The sequence below is a fragment of the Cygnus olor genome, chromosome 7, assembly GCF_009769625.2.
Source record: "Cygnus olor isolate bCygOlo1 chromosome 7, bCygOlo1.pri.v2, whole genome shotgun sequence".
Lineage (NCBI taxonomy): Eukaryota > Metazoa > Chordata > Aves > Anseriformes > Anatidae > Cygnus > Cygnus olor.
In genome coordinates, this window is record NC_049175.1 from 33,193,565 (window position 1) to 33,214,390 (window position 20,826).

Below are 20,826 nucleotides of genomic sequence, written 5' to 3' on the forward strand. Positions count from 1 at the left end.
AGGGCTGCAGAAACTAAAAGTAGACGCTCATTACTCAGTTAATACCCATTACTTCAGTCTCTATAATATAAATCCCTATATAGTGATAAAAGGGGTCCTAAAGATAAAAAAATCTTAGAAACTCCAGAGACAGTGCTCAGAAGCACATTTTCTAGAGACGGAGCAAAGTTTTATTTCTTTTAAAGAAAATAAAAGCTATGGCCTAACATAGCTGTCCTACCTAAGTTACAAAACCAAATACACGTGGCCATCTTCACCATAATGACCACAAAGTAGGCGAGTTTAAAATGTCTGGTGATAGGAGAACTGCCACCGAAATTTCAACCCTGGATATGGGGAGAGCACACTGCAGGCTCCTCAGGGAACTAGTTAGTAAGGGCCCCTGGGAAACTGCATTTGAAGGCATTGGGGTCCATCCATGCTGGTCAATTTCGAAGTATATCTTACCAGCACAGGAATAGGCAATTCCAAAATGTTGGAAGTCAAGCAGGCAGGACAGAAGGTCAGCTTGATAAGCAGGGATCTTCTAGAGCTCTGGTGGAAGAACAGAGCGTATGGCCACCAGAAGCAAGGTTAGCTGACATGGTAGGACTACAGAGATGCTGTTCACCATCGTAGGGAGAAAATTTGTGTGCCAAAGCTCAATTAGAGTTGAAGCTGGCCAGTACGGTGTAGGACAATAAAAAGGGCTTTTTAAAATATGTTAATAACAAAAGGAGGACCAGAAATAGCATTGGTCCATTACTTAGTGAGGATGGTCACCTCACAAAAACAGACATAGATAAAATAGACATGAAATACCTTCTTCACCTCTGTCTTCAACAGCAGTGATGGGCTCTGAGACCTCCAGAGTCCTGAGTTGGAGAACTGTAACTGCAGTAACGATACCGACACCGAACTTGTACAGGACTCGCTGCTCCAGCTGGATACATGGAAGTCTACAGGGCCCAATGGGATTCATCCCAGGGTACTCAAAGAGCTGGCTGATGTCACTATGAGACCTCTCAAATATTTTTCAATGGTCTTGGGAATCTGGAAAGGTCCCAGTTGACTGGAAGCTGGTAAACGTTGTTCTAGTTTTCAAGAAAGAAGACCCTGGCAATTACAGGCCTGCCAGTCTCACTTCAGTGCCTGGTAAAATTATGGAGATTACTCTGGGAGTTACTGAGAAACACCTGAAAGACAGCGCAGGTATTGGTCACAGCCAACACAGGTTCACAAGAGGAAAACTGTTTGATACACTTAATTTCCTTTTAGGACAAAGTTACCCACCTAGTTGACCAAGGGAAGCCAGTAGATGTAGTCTTTTCATATTTCAGCAAAGCTTTCATACTGTCTCTCACAGTATCTTTCTGGACAAGATGTCCAGCACACAACTAGACAGATACATAACACAATGGGTGAACAATTGGCGGATGGGTCAAGCTCAAAGGGTTACAGTAACTGGGGTTACATCAGGCTGGCAGCCAGTCACCTGTGAGGTTCCCCAGGGCTCTGTTTTAGGGCCAGTTCCCTTCAACATTTTTATAATTGATTTGGATGCAGGACTCAAATGCATACTAAGTTTGCAGATGACACTAAATTAGGAGGAGCTGCTGCCCCCCCTGATAGTAGAGAGGCCTTGCAGAGAGATCTTGACAAGTTAGAGAGCTGGGCAATCACCATCGGTATCAAGTTTAACAAGAGCAAGTGCTGGATTCTGCACCTGGGCCAGGGCAGCCCCGGGCTGGATGTACAGACTGGGGAATGAGCGGCTGGAGAGCAGCCCCACAGGAAGGGGTCTGGGGGTTCTGGTCAATGACAAGCTGAACACGAGCCAGCAGTGTGCAGTGACAGCCAAAAGGCCAGCAGTGTCCTGGGTGCATCAAGCACAGCATGGCTAGCTGGGCGAGGGAGGGATTGTCCTGCTCTGCTCTGCAATGGTGTGGCCTCACCTCAAGTGCTGGGTGCAGTTTGGGGCATCACAGTATAAAAATGACATAAAACTATTGGAGAGTGTCCAAAGGAGGTCTACAAAGATGGTGAAGGGTCTAAAGCGGAAAACATGAGTATCGGCTGAGGGCCCCGGGTTTGTTCAGCCCTGAGCAGAGCAGGCTGAGGGGAGGCCTCATGGCGGCCTGCAGCTCCCTCACAAGGGGAGCAGAGGGGCAGGCGCTGAGCTCTGCTCTCTGGGGACAGCGACAGGACCCGAGGGGATGGCATGGAGCTGGGACAGGGGAGGGTCAGGCTGGGTGTTAGGGAAAGGTTCTGCACCCAGAGGTGGTCAGGCACTGGGACAGGCTCCCCAGGGCAGTGGTCACGGCACCAAGCTGCAGGAGTTCAAGAAGCATCTGGACAATGCCCTCAAGCATAGGATTGATTTTTGGGGGGCCCTGTGTGGAGCCAGGAGTTGGACTTGATAATCCTTGTGGGTCCGTTCCAACTTGGGATATTCTGTGATTCTATGATATGATGAACTTACAGATAAAAATTCCTCCTTCCTTTTTTCCTAATTCTGAGACTAAAATTTCCGAAGTTGAATCTAGATTTGATTATGATACTGTCTTTCTGTCTTATTTCTCCTGTGGTACCCAACACCACCTAGGTAACAAGATTATCGCAGCAGAGATGGTTAACCATGTAAATTCCCCTTGCAGGCTGTTATTGGTGAGAGACAATGAATGAAAGGGGGGGTAGCATTTCATTTTTATGAAAGCTTTTAGCAGTGTCAGTAAAGTTTACAGAAAGCCATAAATAGAGCCATAATAAATTGAAAGGATATGATAACTGTGTCATGTGAAAACAATACAGCGTATATAAAATACCAGAATGTTCCAATAAAAATAAATTTAATATTACAATATATACATATAAAATCTTATTCGAAGGTAACGTTTTAAAATATTTTTCTTTAAGGCACCTGGGGGGGAAAAAAACAAAAACAGAAAATAGTAACATTTACCTTACTCACCACACAGTTGAGATAAAATAATTCAATCCTACTGTTTGAAGGATTTTGGAGGGAAACAGGCTGTCTTCTCTTTCTGCTTCCCTAAGCCCTTCTTCAGACTACTCTTAACAAGATCAGCTGTGAGAGTGAAACTACACTATGATTCGTCACAGCATTACATTTCAGGTACCCATACAGAATTTCAAAAATGAACTGAAGTGTATAACTAAACTGATTATCAACTGTAAAAAAAAAAAAAAAAAAAAACTTTTCAGTTAATTACCACACAGCAGACTAGATGACATTCTGACCCAAGAGATCAGGAATGTAGAAGCCGTCAGAATGTTACCCAATTACCTTGCTTATACTGTTTCTACATATATAATCACAGATATTTCTCTGCCCTTCTTACGCATTAACAAAGAACACATGCACTATATGTTCATTTATTTTGATTTATTAAAAAGAAAAAAAAAACTTACTTGAAGAATTAAGCTATCTCCATTTCATCTTCATTACTGTAAGAAGGAGGGCTGATCATGGGTTCTGTTATTTCAAATGTTTCTACAATGTCCTGGTTAGAAATGACAGCAGGGTAAGTAAGTTACAGGAGCTGATTTATTTCGATACAATTGCAGTTACTGCCTGGTAAATAACAAAGTTTCTCAAACTAAAGCACTACTTCCAATGACTAACTCTATTCTACACATTGAGTGACAAAGGAGAAAAGCTCTATGTACTAAGAAACTTTTTGTGGAAGATTTATTGAAAAATAGCGAACACCCCCTCTAGGAGCACGTACCATACGTAAGGGAAGAACCATTCTGTAGTTACGCAGTCCTCATAAAGCAGTAAAAGTGAGGCACTGCACAAGTTAAAAGCGCTTAAACTGACAGGGCTTTTTGGATCAAAGATGAAATCAGTGTGCCACTTCCCAGTTTTCTTGCAGTTAAAAACACCAATTAGATTTGTAGTTGTCCTAGAATCCATGAAATTAAATGCAGTGATAAAATACGTGGGAACACCTGTACTCATCTGAGTACATTATCAGCACAGCTCTCGGATGTGTTCTTACACTTTGGGGAAAAAAATAAATGAATCAAAGTTACCAAGTGCTATCTCTCATACCTTCCATTCTTGATAGCTCAGGGAAATGACAACTTGGTTCCGTGCTCGATTACTATGGTCATCATCCTTTCTTCCTTCGTTGTTTTTTACGGGCTCTGTTCAAAATATTGTATTTTCATAATGTTACAGTTGTTAACTCAGTTTCCTTCAGGAACACAGAAGCTTCACAAAGCTTAGTATCAATAATACAAAGATTAATATCAATAATACATACTCCACTAAATTCCTCTGTACCAGTAGTCTGTACTATATGCTGCTCAGGAAGTTTCTTTACTCTTACCGATTTAAAAAAGTTTGTTTCTAAATTTTTGAGTCCCAAAAGGGCCTAAGGGTTTAGCCGTGTATGAAATCCCACCAAATTGTAATCTCACTGATACCCCATGAAAATAAAAGCTGGAGACCTCGTACATAGGATGGCATTTCCTTTTCAGCTGTTTTCACATTGCAGCGCTTCCTAACTTAGAGAAAGGAAACCTCCTGCATGCAAAATCTCTCTTCTCAAAGCACAGCAGCATTCATATTACTATTAATTATTACTTGCAAGGTAACAGAATAACCTTTAATTTCTATTAATTCAATTGATTTGTAGAAATACAGAAAAAGTCTATTAAGCTGATTTATATGTTTAAAGAGTCTCAACCTTTTCAATTACTCTTAGAAGCTTCTTCAAGCCTTCAATTACCTTCACTGCTTATTCCCAGATCTCTGCTGTTGCAGCTAACCATATACCTGAAGCTGAATGCATAAGGTATAGCTACTTTTTCAAAAAAACAATTAGTCCTTTAAAGCTAGACTTACCTATTACTGGCAATTTATCATCATCCAGCTTTAATCTTGCAAGACCGTCCTAAAAAACCAGTAGGATTTAAGATTTCAGATATTAAATCTGAATGAGATAATGCACTGATATATTACATCATCATAAACAGATACAGATGTTGAACAAAACAGGAAAATATATTTAAATACAGAGCTTATCAAGGAGAATGCAGTTGCTGTAAGACAGTTGGTGACTGCTGGATTATAAAAATTTGATTTAAAAATCATTATAATTCATTTAATATACTTGTGTTAGTCCTTCATAATTGCATCACTACATACAATTAACCCCCTGAATTTGGTCAAAATGTGGTTTTAGTTGGTCAAATGTATTTTTATTTTTTTCCCTTTTCCTGAATTTAACAAACACATTTTATTCACTAGAGACAAATTAATAGTTTGAAACACAAATCTATGGAATCAAGTATAGCATAATACATCGCAAAACAACCTTATATGGAAAATAAAATACGAAGATACTTGTTTAAAGGTTGTTTTTCAACTAAGTAAGTCAATGAAGATGCAAGAATGAGAATGAAAGCACAAAACTGAAAGCTAGTTATAATGCTAGAAAAAAAAAACAAAACCAGGTATAGACACCAAGATCTTACAGTATGAAAGTACAATCTCCAAAACTTCACTCATGAATAAACTTTATAAAAACAGTCCAAAACAGACATATAGCTATAGCCTTTGGCTTTTCAATGCTTAAACCTTATTATGCAGCATAATAAGCTTCTTGTCACTGTGAGCTACCAAAACGACATTTTTAAATTTTTAATCAAGTAAATATTAAAATACTTTAAAAAAAAAAAAAAAACAATCTCAGTAACTCTTCTATGCTCTATGAATACTCTTCTATAATCTATAGTAATATATGTACACTAGAATCCTTTTTTAAAAGAATATTGATAGCAAAAATTTCATTATTGTTGACAAATTGACTGGAATAGTATGAAAAAATCTAGTAAAAACAGTTTATTTTCATTTTTATTTAATTACCAATATATAGAGTGTTTGTGGAAAACAAGTCAGGAATCCAAATATTTAAATCCTAGTATTTCAATACCACACAAAACAACAAATCAAGATTTCCATATAATTCCAGCATTTATATTAAGATTTCAAGAATATGTCTTGCCTTACCCTTATAATGAAGGACACATGGAAGATGTTTTCCACAGTGCGTGCAAAAGAGTTTGGATCAATCACAAGATCAAAGAAGAGAATAGGTGTAGAAGCTGGAGATATAAAAATGGGTTAGTTAAAAGAACAGGTGATATACACCAACCTAAAATATATGTAAACACCGACTTAACATCACTATTCACTTTAAAAGCTAAGTAAATATTTATGGTAACTTTACTACAATGCTGAATTCCCAACTGCATATGTGCAGAAAGAAAGTTTCCAGAGAATATTCCATTCCATCTTCTGTAGGGTGCACGCGTGTGTACACACTGATTTCTAAGTATGCCACTATTTGATTTCCTTCTTAAAAAAAAAAAAGACTTGTACTACTAAGAGGAGGGTAGGATTTCAAATATATCTTTGCTATCAGAGAGGTTGCAGAACATCCATCTTTGGAGACGTTCAAGAACAGGACATGGTCTTAGGCAACTGGCTCTGTGTGGCTCTCCATGACTCTCAGAGGTCCCTTCCAACTTCAACTATTCTGTGATTATGTGAAACACCAACTGATCAGTGTGCAGAAAGAATATCTAGTCACTATGTGACCTTCAGCAGAAAGATTTTTACTTAGTAGCTCCATCTAATTCTGTTTCTATAGTTTAACAACTCATCACTGTGGAAGATGAAGAGTACTCATTTTCTCAAATTAATGAGATAAAAGCTAAATTGAATCATACTTACGATCATTTTTAAAGTGAGTCTGTAGTAATCCCAAGATCCTCTCTACTTCTTTTTCTGTAGCTTCCTGATGAGACTCCTCCATTTTTTTTAGCTGGAAGAAAGAATCATAATTTCATCTAATATAACTGCTGTTATAAGACAAGAATATGAAATGGTCCTTTTACGAACGTGTTAAGTAAAAGAAAATTTTCTCCCTATGGCACACATGCAGTTACAGATACTAATGCAAACTTGAGACAACTTACAAAGTGCTTTGGGAATAAAATTCACATTGTACAATATCAAACTGAAGGGTCACAGTTTGTGTGTTTTAGGCTTATTTATAGGTCTACTCTTCTATTTTCAAACAGTTCTGTGGAACTGAGTCACCCCCAGTGGTACACAGCTTGAGAGTTTAACAAGTAAGTTAATTTATACAGAAGGACAGGTTTTGTTGTTGTGGTTTTTTGTTTGTTTGTTTGTTTTGTTTTGTTTCCCGCCCCCCATAAAAGGCACCTAAGTTTCCATGTTGTCCTGGTTTTGTCTGAAAGTTTACTTACTCCTTGCCTTCCCCACCCAGTGAAATGGGGTAGAAAACTGATAAGAAAAGTGCAAGAACTTCTGTGAGTTCTTCAACTTCTGCTGTTCTGACAGAGTAAAGACAGAAACAGAAAGTAGAGAAAATAACGTTTGAGTGAGCTAACCAGTTTGCTTTTGTTAAACCAACTTCTGTGTGAATGCCACAAACTTGCACACTTTTTTAAAATAAAAGTTGAAAATACGTTAACTTAAAGAAGTTTCTTTTCCATTTTCTTTCAAAGCAATGCATGTCAGAGCAAATAAACTTATGTGAACTTGTCTTGGTCTCTGATGATGATGATTACTGTTCCAGGCGCCTCAATCTGGAACATGGCCAACTCTGCAAGTGGATAGGTAGGCAAACAGAATACTTATCATTTTCTTTTCTATTTATCAATTCAACTTCTTTCCCCTTCAAGATGTATCAACATCTTAGAGACACAGACGAATCTCAGAAACAAAAGAATTTTGTAAAAGTACTATCAGAGTTGCAAAATCTCAGTAAGCTGGGAATTCTCATTCTTCATGAGACATTTATCATCATCTTCGTCTCTTAAAACTGATGAAAACACTACCACACACTACCAAGATCTTTCTCTGCTGCATTTTGTCAGTTCTGCAGATATGACAGGGCATTTTACACCTCTTGATAAGTAGTAATGCCATACAATTCATTAATAAAAGATAACAGTTCACTAACCTGAGCAGGCATTGCCCGTTTTTCTTCTCCTCCTGCAGCCTTTTTCTGCCTCTCAATCCGTTGCCTTGGTACAGGAGGATCAGACTTGAAAGATCCCAACCTAAATGGAATAAAAAGAATATACATATGAAAAAATATTTAAAAAAATTTTTTAAAAAAAGAATTTAGACCTTGGATAAAAAGAGATGGACTCAGGAAAATGTGGGTTTTTTTGTTTTTTTCCTGGAAATGAGTACTATGCTTTTTTAATTATTTAAAATGAACACTTTTCTAATATTCACACACCTTCCATCACAAGAAGCTCACCATTACTTAAGACGTCAAAATGCAACTAATGAGAGGGGAATAAAACAAGTCTTGCAGTCAGTTTTGTCTCAAGATCATAAAAATGACTAGAAAATTTTACACTTAGAGCTTTCATCTGGAAAGTGGGAACAAATTTGAAATATTTCAAGTAGTAATCCAACATCAAGTATCAGATACTGTACGAGCACATTATTGTATCCAGCAAATTTCTTAAAGTTAGGGAGTGGAAGAAGCACAGAAGCATAGACAACTGAATAATACTCTGCCAACTCTACTGCAGATAATTTAATAAAAATAGATCCTGCTATTGTAGGCTGAGTTTGAGAGATTGAAATTGAAGCGTTGGCTATAAGCCAAATAACTAATGGTCATTCCATAGCAGCTAAAAAGTCCTACTGAATAGATTGCCTAAAGCATAAAAAGAGAGATGACACTGATCCTACAAATGGCCACCTGCAAGCAATCAGATGGTTTCTCTTCTGAAGGCACAGCAAGAAGCAAGGTTCTAAAAAGACAACCCATTAACCCAGACGTGAGATGAAGTGCTGGTCTCTTCAGCATATTACCATAACCGGGTAAAGATACAGAAAGACCGTTCATCAAGTTCTGTAAATGTCTGGAGGGAAAAATAAAGGTTCCTCAATTTGTGCTTTTGCCTGCAGCTCGTACAGGGAGAGAAAAGGGACAGAAGAGTCAGCTTTCAAAGCAAAGAGGGACACTTACATCTTCTGGTTTTAGTTTGAAACTGATAAATCAGACATACCTTGCTACCCCTGCTATACACAAATGATATTTTTGTATCCAGGCCAAAAACAGAATCAAATAAATAATATGACAAATTTTGAAGATAAGGAGTTCACCATACCAGAAGAACAGAGGCCATGTAGAAGCTCTTGTTAACACTTTCTGATTGGAGATTAAACTCTACTCAAGAACAGGGCATTAAAGGTAAGAAATTTGGTTTTCAGAATGAACACCAACTAGGGCCATTAGCCTGTGCTGCAGTATATAGTATTTCCTTAAATAAACTTACATGTAGTGAAAAGAAGGTGCTCTTCTGAAGTACTTTTCTGCTTCTTCTCCCAGCTTATGCCAGGCATTACTAGGTAAATAGCCAGCCGAAACGTTCTCGGTATCGCTATCATTTCCGTCTACTTCTATACGATTTATACCCATGAATGTTAGCTAAAAAGAAAAAAACTGCAGTGAAAATTCACTTCAAGAAAGATGAGCAGACAGATTAATGGTAAAATACTGTACTATGGTGTCTGTCCTGCTAAACTAGTACTTAATATCACTGTATAACAAATGAACCTTGACTTTCCTGAAGATACTGAAAACAAAAGCACATTCAGACTTGTGACATATACAATCAAGAGCTACACTGTCTGATATTTAATTCCCTTTGATTAAAGGGAGTTAAATCCCTAAATCTATATACATTTTTATATAAACTAAATGACAAAATCCAGCATTAGTACTTAGCAATGTATTATTTTTGTATAGAAGTGAATGACTTGTAGTTCTTCACAGAAGTCAGTCAAAACAGAAACAACACGTAAGAGAATTGCACGGACTGCAAGAAAATAGGGACTAAGGCTTAATCTCATTTCAAGAGATCTTAAGCTTTCAGATATGAATCAGTCTTACATTTTCCAATATTTCACTAGAACCAAAGAAATGCATTCCCCTCCCTCAATTAACCTGTTTCTTGTATTACAGATGACAATGAAAGCTAGAGAATATGCACAGCCTTTTATGTTTTGAAGAGTGTTTCAATGCTATTGTGAATCCACTCTTCTATCCATCCACAATAAAAGCAGTCAATCATGGCATGTCTAAACATCCAAATAATACAAAGTCCCATTCTACGAGTCACAAAGGACCTTGAAAACTTCACCCAAAAACAAACAAAGCATTGGACAAGATAAAGACACTAGTTAACTAATGCGAAACTACTGAACACGGTCAAAGAACGCATAAAAGACTATCATAAGAGCACGAACTGATGAAACTGTGATAAGGTAGCAGGGGGAGAGGAGATGCCCACATTTGCAAGTTAAGATTTTCCCCTACGCAAATGGGAAATGTTTTAAATCATGTATTCAGCAGTTAACAAAACTAACCAGAAAGTTAATCAAAGAAATTCATGGGAAGACTTAAATTATATCAGAACTGTCAGGTACTGCCTGACAATCTTTTATGATTCTATAACAAAAAGGGTAAACCTCTAGCAAAACCGTTGGCAAATTCTGAGTCTGGAACTTACCAAGTCTTCTGCAAATGTTAGTGAATCAAATGTTGTCATCTCTGAGCGCAACTCATTAGCTTTCTCCTTTCCTAGATTTGATGCTAAGACAAGAAATTGGGCATCCAGCGCAGCCTCTCGTGCACAAGAAACTGTTACAGAAGAAAAAGGCTGTATATTAGTAACATGTCATTGTCAGAAACAATGAAATTTAGCATACAAAGCTCTATACCCAGGATATTTTGTAAATCATCTTATTGCAATAACCTCTAATGAAATTACTGACATAATACTCATACTTCCATTAAAAATGAGAAAAGAGGATGAGCCTGACAAAGGCAAGCATGAAGAACTAACATGTTATCTTGAAGAATAAAATGCATATTTTATTGACATGTTTTTTGTTTCCCTCCAAGTGAAACGAGTAGTACCCAAGATATTAGTGTAGGTAGGCTTATATACATTGTCCTGCAAAGACAAGATCAAGCAAGAAGCACTTCTAACCGCAAATAAACATTAAAAAAGAGAGATTTGTTTTCCCATATCACCTTTTTCAAACAATTCCTCTTCAGCTTATCTATTTCAAGTTATACATTAATATTTATGCTAAAGTACTTGGATATAAACTTCATCTTCTTGCCATTTTGTTTACTAATGCATCATTTACTCACGCTTGACTAACTGTCAAGCAATCACATCTAACAAGGACTACAGAATTTGTTTTACCTCCACTGAACAGTTTATTGGCTTCTTCCAAAGCTTCTGTCAGCCTGTTGCTTTTTGAACTCAGCATATCCTCACGATTTTCTAGGTGGAAAGGACACAAATGAAATCCTAAATTACTTAAGTATGGACGCATCAAAAAATACATACTTACTCCTTACTCAAAACTGTCTTGTTCGTATTCCTTTATAAATAACAGATATGGAATATGGTCAAACATTCATTGCAAGATTTTTAGTCTCTGTTCTTATTAATGCTAATGCATTAGATTGGTTTGTAGGGGTAATTTTCCATTTACTTCAATGAAATATGATTCACGTGGCTGAATTTACATAGAACTGTATCATCTACTAAAGTTGTGTTAGGTACGCGCATTAAATTTCACCACTCCAAAACTCATTTCATTACAAGCTCAAAACTCGGTAGATCCAATTCCTGTTGGTTCCAGTTAAATATCTGTACCTGTGCCAAAGCAGCCACCAGGCACTGTAGTTTTCTTTGTGTCATTCATGTTACACATTCAGGGACTTCCAGGGAAAAAACAAATGGAAAAATGTATGCGTGGTGATTTCTGAAGATCACTGGGCAAAATGACTACTTACTGTATAATGGTACAAGTACGATTTAACAAGGCTTTCAGATGTACAGTTCTCAACAGCTACGTACATTCTTTTAAGAACGTGCTCAATGCATGGTCGTAGCACTGTTGTTTTGCTTATATAAATACAGTGCACCATCCATAAACTGCGCTGTATTCTCTTATAAAACAACCCTACAAATGTAACAAGCCTGCAGAAACCAACACCACATCCTGCTAAACCTGGCAGCGCCTCCTCAAACACCCGCTGGCACACTTTACTGAGAAAACGGACGTAACGGAACTCCATGCACACGGATGATAGCCACATAACCCATGCACATGGAGGCAGCAGAAACCCATCCTCCCGTCCGGGCAGGAGCCCCCACCCGAGAGCTGTTACAAGCCCCGGCGCTCTCCGGAAGGCCCTGTGGCAGGGCCCAGAAGGCTCGGGGGGGTCCCAGCCCCGCTGCTCGCCCCCCGCTCACGCTGCACGCTGCAGATCAGCTCCCGGTACTGGTTGCGGATCATCCTCCTTCTGCGCTCGTCCACGCTGCCCTCGCGGCCCTCCGACCCCCGCGGCCCCTCTCCTTCCTCCTCCTCTTCCTCCTCCTCTTCCTCCTCCTCGTCGTCTTCCCCGGCGGCCTGCGGGCGGCCGAGCCCGCCGGAGAGCCGCTGCTGCCTGCGCTGCGACGCGGAACCGTTGCGGGAGCCGGGGGGCAGCGAGGGGCGGCTGGAGCCCGGGCCGGAACACCGCGGGGAGGGCAGCTCGCCGCTTCCGCCCGCCTCCGACATCGCCGCCCGCTGCTCGCTGCCCCGGGGCCGGGAGAGAGGCGGCGGCGGCGGCAGGGCAGGGGCCGAGCCCCGGGGCGCCGCGACCGGCTGCGATGGCGCCGCGGCGGGGCGGGGCCGCGGGCGGCGGCGGCAAATGGCGGCCGCGGCCCGAGCTGAGGGAGCGACGGGCGGCGGCGGCGGCGGCGGCTTCCCGCCCCTCGCCGAGCCTCGCTGGTTCGCTGACGGAGCGGGAGCCGGGCCGCTATGGCCGGCACGGCCCCGGCAGGGGGCGCCGCCCGCACGGCGATGCAGCCGCGAATGGCGGCGCCTCCGCGGCCGGCTGGGGGCGGCCTGCACCTGCCCCTCAGCTCGGCGGGAGGGCTCCGAGCTGTCACTGGGGTCAGGGGTGGGAAGCTGTGGTAAATAAATCCGTGGTAAACACCAAACGGGTGGGAATCCGTGGTAAATACCGCCAGATTTCTCATCTGCTTTCGAGCTTCTCTGACATCTGAGGGGCAGATGAGGTAAAAATTGCAGGCAAAGCGATCAGGCATCTGACTGGGCATCTCCATTATGCGTATCACAGAATCACAGAATCATCTAGGTTGGAAGAGACCTCCAAGATCGGCGAGTCCAACCTCTGACCTAACACTAACAAGTCCTCCACTAAACCATATCACTAAGCTCTACACCTAAATATCTTTTAAAGACCTCCAGGGATGGTGACTGAACCACTTCCCTGGGCAGCCCATTCCAATGTCTAACAACCCTTTTGGTAAAGAAGTTCTTCCTAATATCCAACCTAAACCTCCTCTGGCACAACTTTAGCCCATTCCCCCTTGTCCTATCACCAGGCATTTGGGAGAATAGACCAATATAATACACATAGATTAGTGACTCGTTAAGTAAGGGTCTGTGCTCATACATTAATATACATTATATTACACATACATTAACAAATACAAATACATTGTATTACACATACGTTAACAAATGTATGCTCTGAAGTGGAGCAGGCTGGTAAGCTAGTTAATCAGGAGCAGTAGCATTGTTTATACAAAAGACACCAAAGTTAGATGTGAGAATGTGTGTTATTAATTTACCAGGCTGGAAGAAATAATACTGTCTGTATTTTTAAATGATCCAAAACCAAGCATTACAAGTCTAGAAAATTCAGCTATATTAAAATTTTAATTTAATGATGAGCAGTTTATATGACAGACCAAACCCATATTAAAATATATAATTTCACCTGTCTCGTTATATTCTTCTCCCTGTACCAGCATCATTAGAGTTGAGCTTAGTGTAATGCTGGATCTGGCTTCCTCTTGGGAGCATTGGGCCAACTAATGGGCACTATTTTCTCATACTTTACCATAACCAGCAGAACTGTTGCATAAATATCGGTTGTTCAGGAACTGTGCTGATCCACGCAACTGGATTGCCCATCAAAATAAATCCCATGTGTGAATCCATTGACTCCAACAAAGCTAACATAAAGGGTGACTTTAACCAAAAACATTGTTTCAAAGGCAACATATGCCACAATATTTTGTCTTTTTAAAATGCTTACCCTATGTAATTTGACACAGAAATTCCAAATTAGAAGAGTATTATTATAATACATGGTTAGAGTAACAACACTGAACATTAGAAGTTGACTTTTAAGAACTTCGTTAAGTGTAAGCATATGCCTTTTCTTTGCAAGGAACCTAGGAATTTATTTGTAGTTTTCTCTGCTTAGAAGTTCAAATTAATCCTACAAAATATGAATAGATTTCACAGTACTTCGTTATGTGATTAATACTATTGTGTTGCTCTAATCATCATGGAGTTTTGTTAGAGTATTTTTAGCAGGCATTCTGAAACATCTTTATAGATGAGACTGATTTAATGTAGAGCCATGGATCTACCTTGTCTTCCCCAAAGCACTACTTCTGCTGGACTATAGACTGCAAAATATGCAGAAGCTATCTTTTAAAATATATGTTTAAACTGTTTTGTTTTTCAATGCAAAAAGGTCAAATTATAGTTTGGACTATTAAACAATTTTCTATTCTTTGTGTGACTAGTATCATGCTGTCAAATTTATGTCTCAAGTTGATTATGATCAATATGCTTTTAGACCCTAACACAAAAAGTCTCACGAGAGGATCCAAACAAGACTGGGGCCCATTGTACAGTGCAATACACGAACAAATAGTAAGAATATTCCCTATTCCAAGGACTTTGAAATGCAGGGCAAAATGCAAAATGCTGAGGTGGGTGCGAGGCACACTGAAAGGTTCAGTACACGGTGGAGGGTTCAGTGCCTTGCTGAAGAAATGGGGTTGTATCAAGTCTCATACAAACACTAATCTTGTTTCTGAAGATGATGCTTGCTTTCTTGAAATCCACGTTTGACCTTTCTTGGTGCTTAGACAAGCAGGGCCTTTTACTCACTGGGTACAAGAGCAAAATATCCCACAGACTGTTCTTTGTCTCAAATATACAATAAAATGGCAAAGTGTTCTAAAAGAGGCAACCCACATTAACCAAAAATTAAACACTAAAAAGCAGAATAGCACAACAAATACTGCACAGCATACAAATTCACTTTTAACAAGAATATTGCGCACTATAAAATGATTTTAACAATTAGCATCACATTCCTTCAGCAGCTTGTATTTACATGGGAAGAAAGACCTCTCTGCGTGGATCAGTGGAGTGTAATGTGAAATCAGTTTTCAGTTTTATCACAAAAACCTCTTTCACTGAAGCTACATATGTCACTTGGGAGTGGTAGGAGGAGAGGAGAAGCCTACTGCTGTTCTCCATGCGGACCAGTCTGTCACAGCACATGCTACGCAGCTATGTGTGAGACAGAAGGTGGATGCTACTCTTAATTCCTATTCCATGTTCTTGTTGCAGACTATGGACTGGTGGTTTCAGACAGCATAATCAAGTATCGTCTCCTCTTGGGCCATCTAGAGAAACCAAATCTGGGAGCACTGAGCAGAAAGGTATAACTGCATTCTTTTGCAAGAAGACAGCATTTCAGGAGTGGAAGTGTCAGCCAGCACAAAGCTCAGAGTGTTGTCTCATGGCTAAAGAGTGACACGGGGCCATCCGGCAGGTAGAACTGAACTACAGTCTTCAACTGCATTCCAGTTCTGAGCACTGCATGTTTTGTCTATATCATGATACAGCAGCTCAGATGGATGCTGTATTTCAGCAAGCAATAGGCAGTCTCGGTTGTCATCAACTACAGAGAAATAATGTTATTTCTTACGGTGCTGCAAAGTTAATTATCTGTAGTGATGACTGTGTGTCTCAGATAGCTCAGGAGCTGCCCAGCATGCAGATGCTCATCTAGAGCCAACAAACTCTGGGACCTGTCACCAATAGATTTAGTAACAAATCTAATCATTTGCCCAGTTCTAGATCGGTCTTCTGGTGCAAAGATCCCCAGTCTGCCTGCAGGTATTTCCAAGACTTAATGGAAAAAAAGACACATTTTAAAATGTGACAGCTTAGTCTCTGCCTGGGAGTGCTGCATATGATACTAAAGCATAAACTTTTTTGCATTTCCCTTGAATACAGCAAAATAAATGCTACTGTTCAGGATGAAGAGACAAAGTAAGAAACTCATTATTTAAGAACATTGCAACATAGGACCTGTTGCACAGTGACAGCTGTTTCTGACATAAAGATAATCCTGGTAATCTGAAATGGGTCCTAAACTAATTGAAAACACCAGAAATAAAACATCTGAGATACTTGCCAGTCAGCTGCCAGCTCTGCAAGCAAATACAGATGAGGGGAATTTTCTTTTATGTAGAAGCGTATGTTTATATACTTGGTTTTTGCAGAAGCTTTTCTTTCCATATTTACAGATAATCCCGTGGGAGGTAAAAATCCGGCACCAGATATTCTTTCAGCACCGTGGATTAAGTTACAGCCCATCACATCACAGTATACGTTGTGCCAGTCTAAGAAGTTATTTCCAGAGGAACAATTATTAATAGAACTCTGAAAAACATGTGGGACCCAATCTGGTGGGATGTTGGGGGAAAAAAAATGGGCAGGATCAGACCCTTATAGGCACCAGGAACTCCTTCTGTTTAAGGATTTCTTTTTACCAATTTGGAATGTTTCATTAAGTGACACACTGACACAGTGTTGCTACGACAACCTGCGAGAGTCACCCCGGCACAGGCAAAAATGCTCAAAACCTTCCATTATTTCCCTGCACTCAAATAGCAATGTATTTTAGACAAAAAAAAAAAAAGTAAATAAAAAGGAAAAAGAAAGAAAGAAAGAAAGAAAAAAATCTTTGCAAGGAGCAGGAAGCATATACATACATTAATGATGCATCAGAGCAGAGAATAGCCAGACAGCTGCTGCCTTGGTGGTCCATCCAATACATTTTTAATGGAGGAACAATGGAATTAAAAGCAAATGCAGAACAGGTTTTTGAAGGGAGAAAAAAAAAAAAAAAAAAGAGCCAGTTAGCACTCTGTAGAGCTGTGTCCACGGTATTCTGCATAACTGTATGTCAGTTATTTGGACTTTTAATATGCCAGTAATTTCTGTATTCCCAGAAAACCCATAGGAATTCATTTTTCTTTATAGCAATCTCTGGCAGTTATCACCCTTTAGACATTGCCAACACCATGCAAGCAGTTAACTTAAACCTAAGTACTTCTGCAGGAGGCTTTATCTTATCACAGCAGTCATTTCTTCACATATTGTGCTGATTTGATTATATTTTTATTACATGTATTTAAAGGCATCTAGCTCCTAACCTGTTAAAACGGAATACATTTTTTCCTCTCTGAAATAATGTATTCCAAGGGAGAATTTTTCAGAAGTGCAACTGAAAATCTACTCTGCTTAAAAGTCATTTTGATGATTGCTGTGGGTTTCCTTTTTCAGTGACACCTCCTTTGGGAGTTAAGACATCTCTATGCTGAAGTGGCATTTTTTTTCCACAAAGGTCACAGACGTAATGCTCTTCTAATTCTATGTAAAATAGTTAAGGCTTGCTCCCTTTGGAGTAAAATTAACCCTGTTGTTGGGCTTTCTTTCTTCAACCACTGCATTCAAACAAGTGGGCTGAAAGATCCATCTTCTCCGTAGTGAGAAAAGACAAGCTGCTTTCCCTCCTTGCTGACTGTGTGGGCGAGAGAAGACTAAACACAGGCGAAGGGATGAAGAATGGCATGGTGGCAAGAGACTTCTGCTTTTTCCTTCCCTCCTGCCAGGTAATCTACCAGCATTCCCAGACTTTGAGTGTTTGTCCTGAACTCCAGCAAAGCATTCCTCGTGAAATATGCAGAGCAGTGCTGGCTTGCAGTGTTTTCCTTAAGGCAACTATCACTTTTAACCATGCCATGGTTAAGTGTGTTAGTCATGAATAGTTTTCCCAAACTTAACTTACTGAGTTAGTCAAGTGGGAGAGACAGCCTGACACTTAGTTATAGTCCCGGAGTGAAAGCCAGAGGGGAAAATTCCAGTTACATTGGTGTATCATGGAACTTGTCTCACTGCCTTAAGCAACCTGTATACGAACAACAGCAATGACAGCAGACTGCACACAGTGTACGGGACCTATCTTGTGTTATTCTCATCCAGCAACTGAGAATTCCTGTAAAGAACTGATGTGTCACAGCCCTGCAGCTCCCTGGGTCAGATTCCTTACACTTCATAGCTATCCAGCATAGTGTTCTCAAACATAAGCCAATTCACATTAATAGAACTCTTTCATGTGATCCAGGGAGAAAGGGGATCCATACACCAGCTAGGAGTGAAGGAGTGCAGAAGGTTATAAAAATCAGGGGTACTCTGAGTGGTATATTTTCATTTTTAGTCTAGAGGAAAATTGGTAAGTAATTTCTTCTTAGTTCTTTAAATTTAAAAATGTCTAGACTCAGAACAGTTTGCTAATTATATTTTAGACGTTACCAAAAGGCAAAGGGAGTGTCTTATAAGTAAAAGAAACTTTTCTGCTTACCGGAAAAAAAAAAAAAAACAGAGGCTCCTTTGAGGTTCTATAGTTTCATGATCTCTTGTATAACTTGTTTTACAATCCACATAACCTAGAAAGTAGTCTACAGGATGATGTCTATTTAATCGGTATCTTTCTAAGACCAACAGACTGATATAAGTATGCATGTCCTAAAATAGATATTTTAAAAACATGTTACAACATTACAGACTGTAATAGCTATTTGCAAATGCTGGAGTTTTTAAATATGGCTCTCTTCCACTGTTGCTCTTTTTTCAGAAATAGTTCTAAGGATTTGTTTCAGAAAGGATTGCTTGTTGATTTTAAGTTGCCGTGTAACGACAAGAATGTGTTTCATACTCAGAATTTCAGAGATAAAATTAGCTGGCTAGTCACTAGAAAGAGTATGCGGATGTATGACCATGTTCTGAAGTGAGAACTGGCCATCCTATGTTGTCCTTTCATAATAAAGTTTGCTTCAGGCTGTAAAACACCTCACTGAATAGGCAGAATATTACCTCTGGTGACCCGACCCTTTTATAGATCTAGAGGTAGCCGAAGTCACTTCTAGTCTTTCCTACTAAGAGAATCAAGCAGATTAAAAGAACGCTTTGCTAATTTGATATTAACAAGAACTTGATCATAACACTATTATTTTGAACATTAATGACATTATATTAAAAAATATGTTGCCAATATGTAAGACCACAGCAACTTGAATTATTTCTGCATTTTTCTGATGACTACGGTTTATATTGCCAGGGTTCGGGTATGTTTTGGAAACTCTTTTTCAAGTAATCCGTCTTTAAAAAGATAGGTTTATCTTCAGGCAGAAACTAAGGATCATACTGACAGACACAGAACAGCAATGACAGACAGGCTCCTTGTAGGTATTTCCTACAAAATCTGATCTTATCTACTAAATAGGGTGCTTAAAGCTTGAATTTATTTCTCACAGCTGATAATTATCAAGCTGATAATTACCTAGAAGCAGATCTTTTTTCTTTTACACACCCCAAGAGATGGGTTAACAACCTGCTATACAGTTCAGGAAAAAAAAATACATTCCTTCATGTAAAAACGTTATTATTACCGATTCAGGGATGAATTGACTGGATGTTAATACATACCTCCATAAATATTATTGTAAAGGGATCTGGGGAATGAGAAAGGTAGAATGGCTTGTACTTGGCCAGAAAAGTCAGATGAGCCTATGGGTGGAAAAGCTAAGCCTCGCTGGCTTCGTTTCCCTGCCTTCTACATCTGCACCTGCATCCACATTTACACCTGTGCATTTTTCCATCTTTAAGACAGAGATCTGTGACAATGACAGGGCTGGCTACCCTGCTCTACAGAGATCAGCAATCAGTTTGCACGTGCTCCAGAATTATCTAGTTAGTATTTTTCATCAAGCCTTTTGACAATCCCAGAGCAAGCTGTGGAAAGAAACTTAAAGCAACCTCATCCAGGAAAAAAGTCTTACCTGGTCTGCTGTGCCATAGCTTGGTCAGTTATCAGTAAGCAACTTGTCAGTGACCAGATGTGTTTGAATTGTCACATGGGCACAGGTTTGTGGGACAGGTTAAAAGGACACCTGTCAAACAACCTACTGAAAAGAAAATACAATGAATGCCCCCAGTTCCAGCTGCGTACTTTGTACTCACAGATATGCCCGAAGACTGTTTCCCCCTAATAAAAAAGTCACATATTGTAAATTGCTTATTAATTATTTTGTGAGGCATGATACAAAACAAGCAGAACAGAAATAGAATGGGAAGCAATAGTTTGGAGGCCTTCCAGAGCTCAGGGATGGTAGAAGGAAGCAGGAGACTTCTCTGTGGAGGTTCAGATTGTGAAATCAGCTCCAGACTGTGGTAGGGTCTCTGTGGTCACTTGCAACTTCTATTCATCTGGATGGCAGGAAGGAGGAAAGTATTTTTGAAGAATATTGAGGATATTCCTCTTGTCGCCTGAGGCTTTCTTTAAAATCCTCTTATCTCTCTAATCTTTTATGACATTTTTTGATAACGGGGGGCCTGTAGTATTGAGCATCTTTTAATCAGAGCTGTGCTGCTTCTTTCCACAAAGAAAGTCAAACTAAGCTTTCATACTAACGTCTGACCTTTTGTCTGAAAAGACAGGCCTTCACTCTGGGAGTGGCAGGAGCCACTACCCAACCTAAAGAAAACTTTCACATCAGCTT

At 39.7% G+C, this 20,826-nt stretch overlaps 1 protein-coding gene across 4 annotated transcripts; it reads right to left on the reverse strand.

The window, feature by feature from the left end:
- Positions 1-147: 147 nt before the first annotated feature.
- Positions 148-12,751, reverse strand: NSMCE4A (NSE4 homolog A, SMC5-SMC6 complex component). 4 transcript variants are annotated; one of them, XM_040564420.1, is made up of 11 exons: positions 12,349-12,751; positions 11,287-11,367; positions 10,582-10,712; positions 9,346-9,497; positions 8,007-8,106; positions 6,749-6,839; positions 6,023-6,117; positions 4,856-4,904; positions 4,058-4,152; positions 3,412-3,503; positions 148-1,131 (listed from the first exon to the last, which is right to left on the reverse strand). In XM_040564420.1, the coding sequence occupies exons 1-10, from the start codon at positions 12,653-12,655 to the stop codon at positions 3,420-3,422; spliced, it is 1,185 nt and encodes a 394-aa protein (XP_040420354.1). In that variant the 5' UTR covers positions 12,656-12,751; the 3' UTR covers positions 148-1,131; positions 3,412-3,419. The 4 variants fall into 4 exon arrangements, with proteins under 4 accessions (XP_040420354.1, XP_040420355.1, XP_040420353.1 ...); XM_040564421.1 differs by having other exon boundaries at positions 148-1,175; XM_040564419.1 differs by having other exon boundaries at positions 148-2,899.
- Between the last annotated feature and the right edge of the window lie 8,075 nt (positions 12,752-20,826).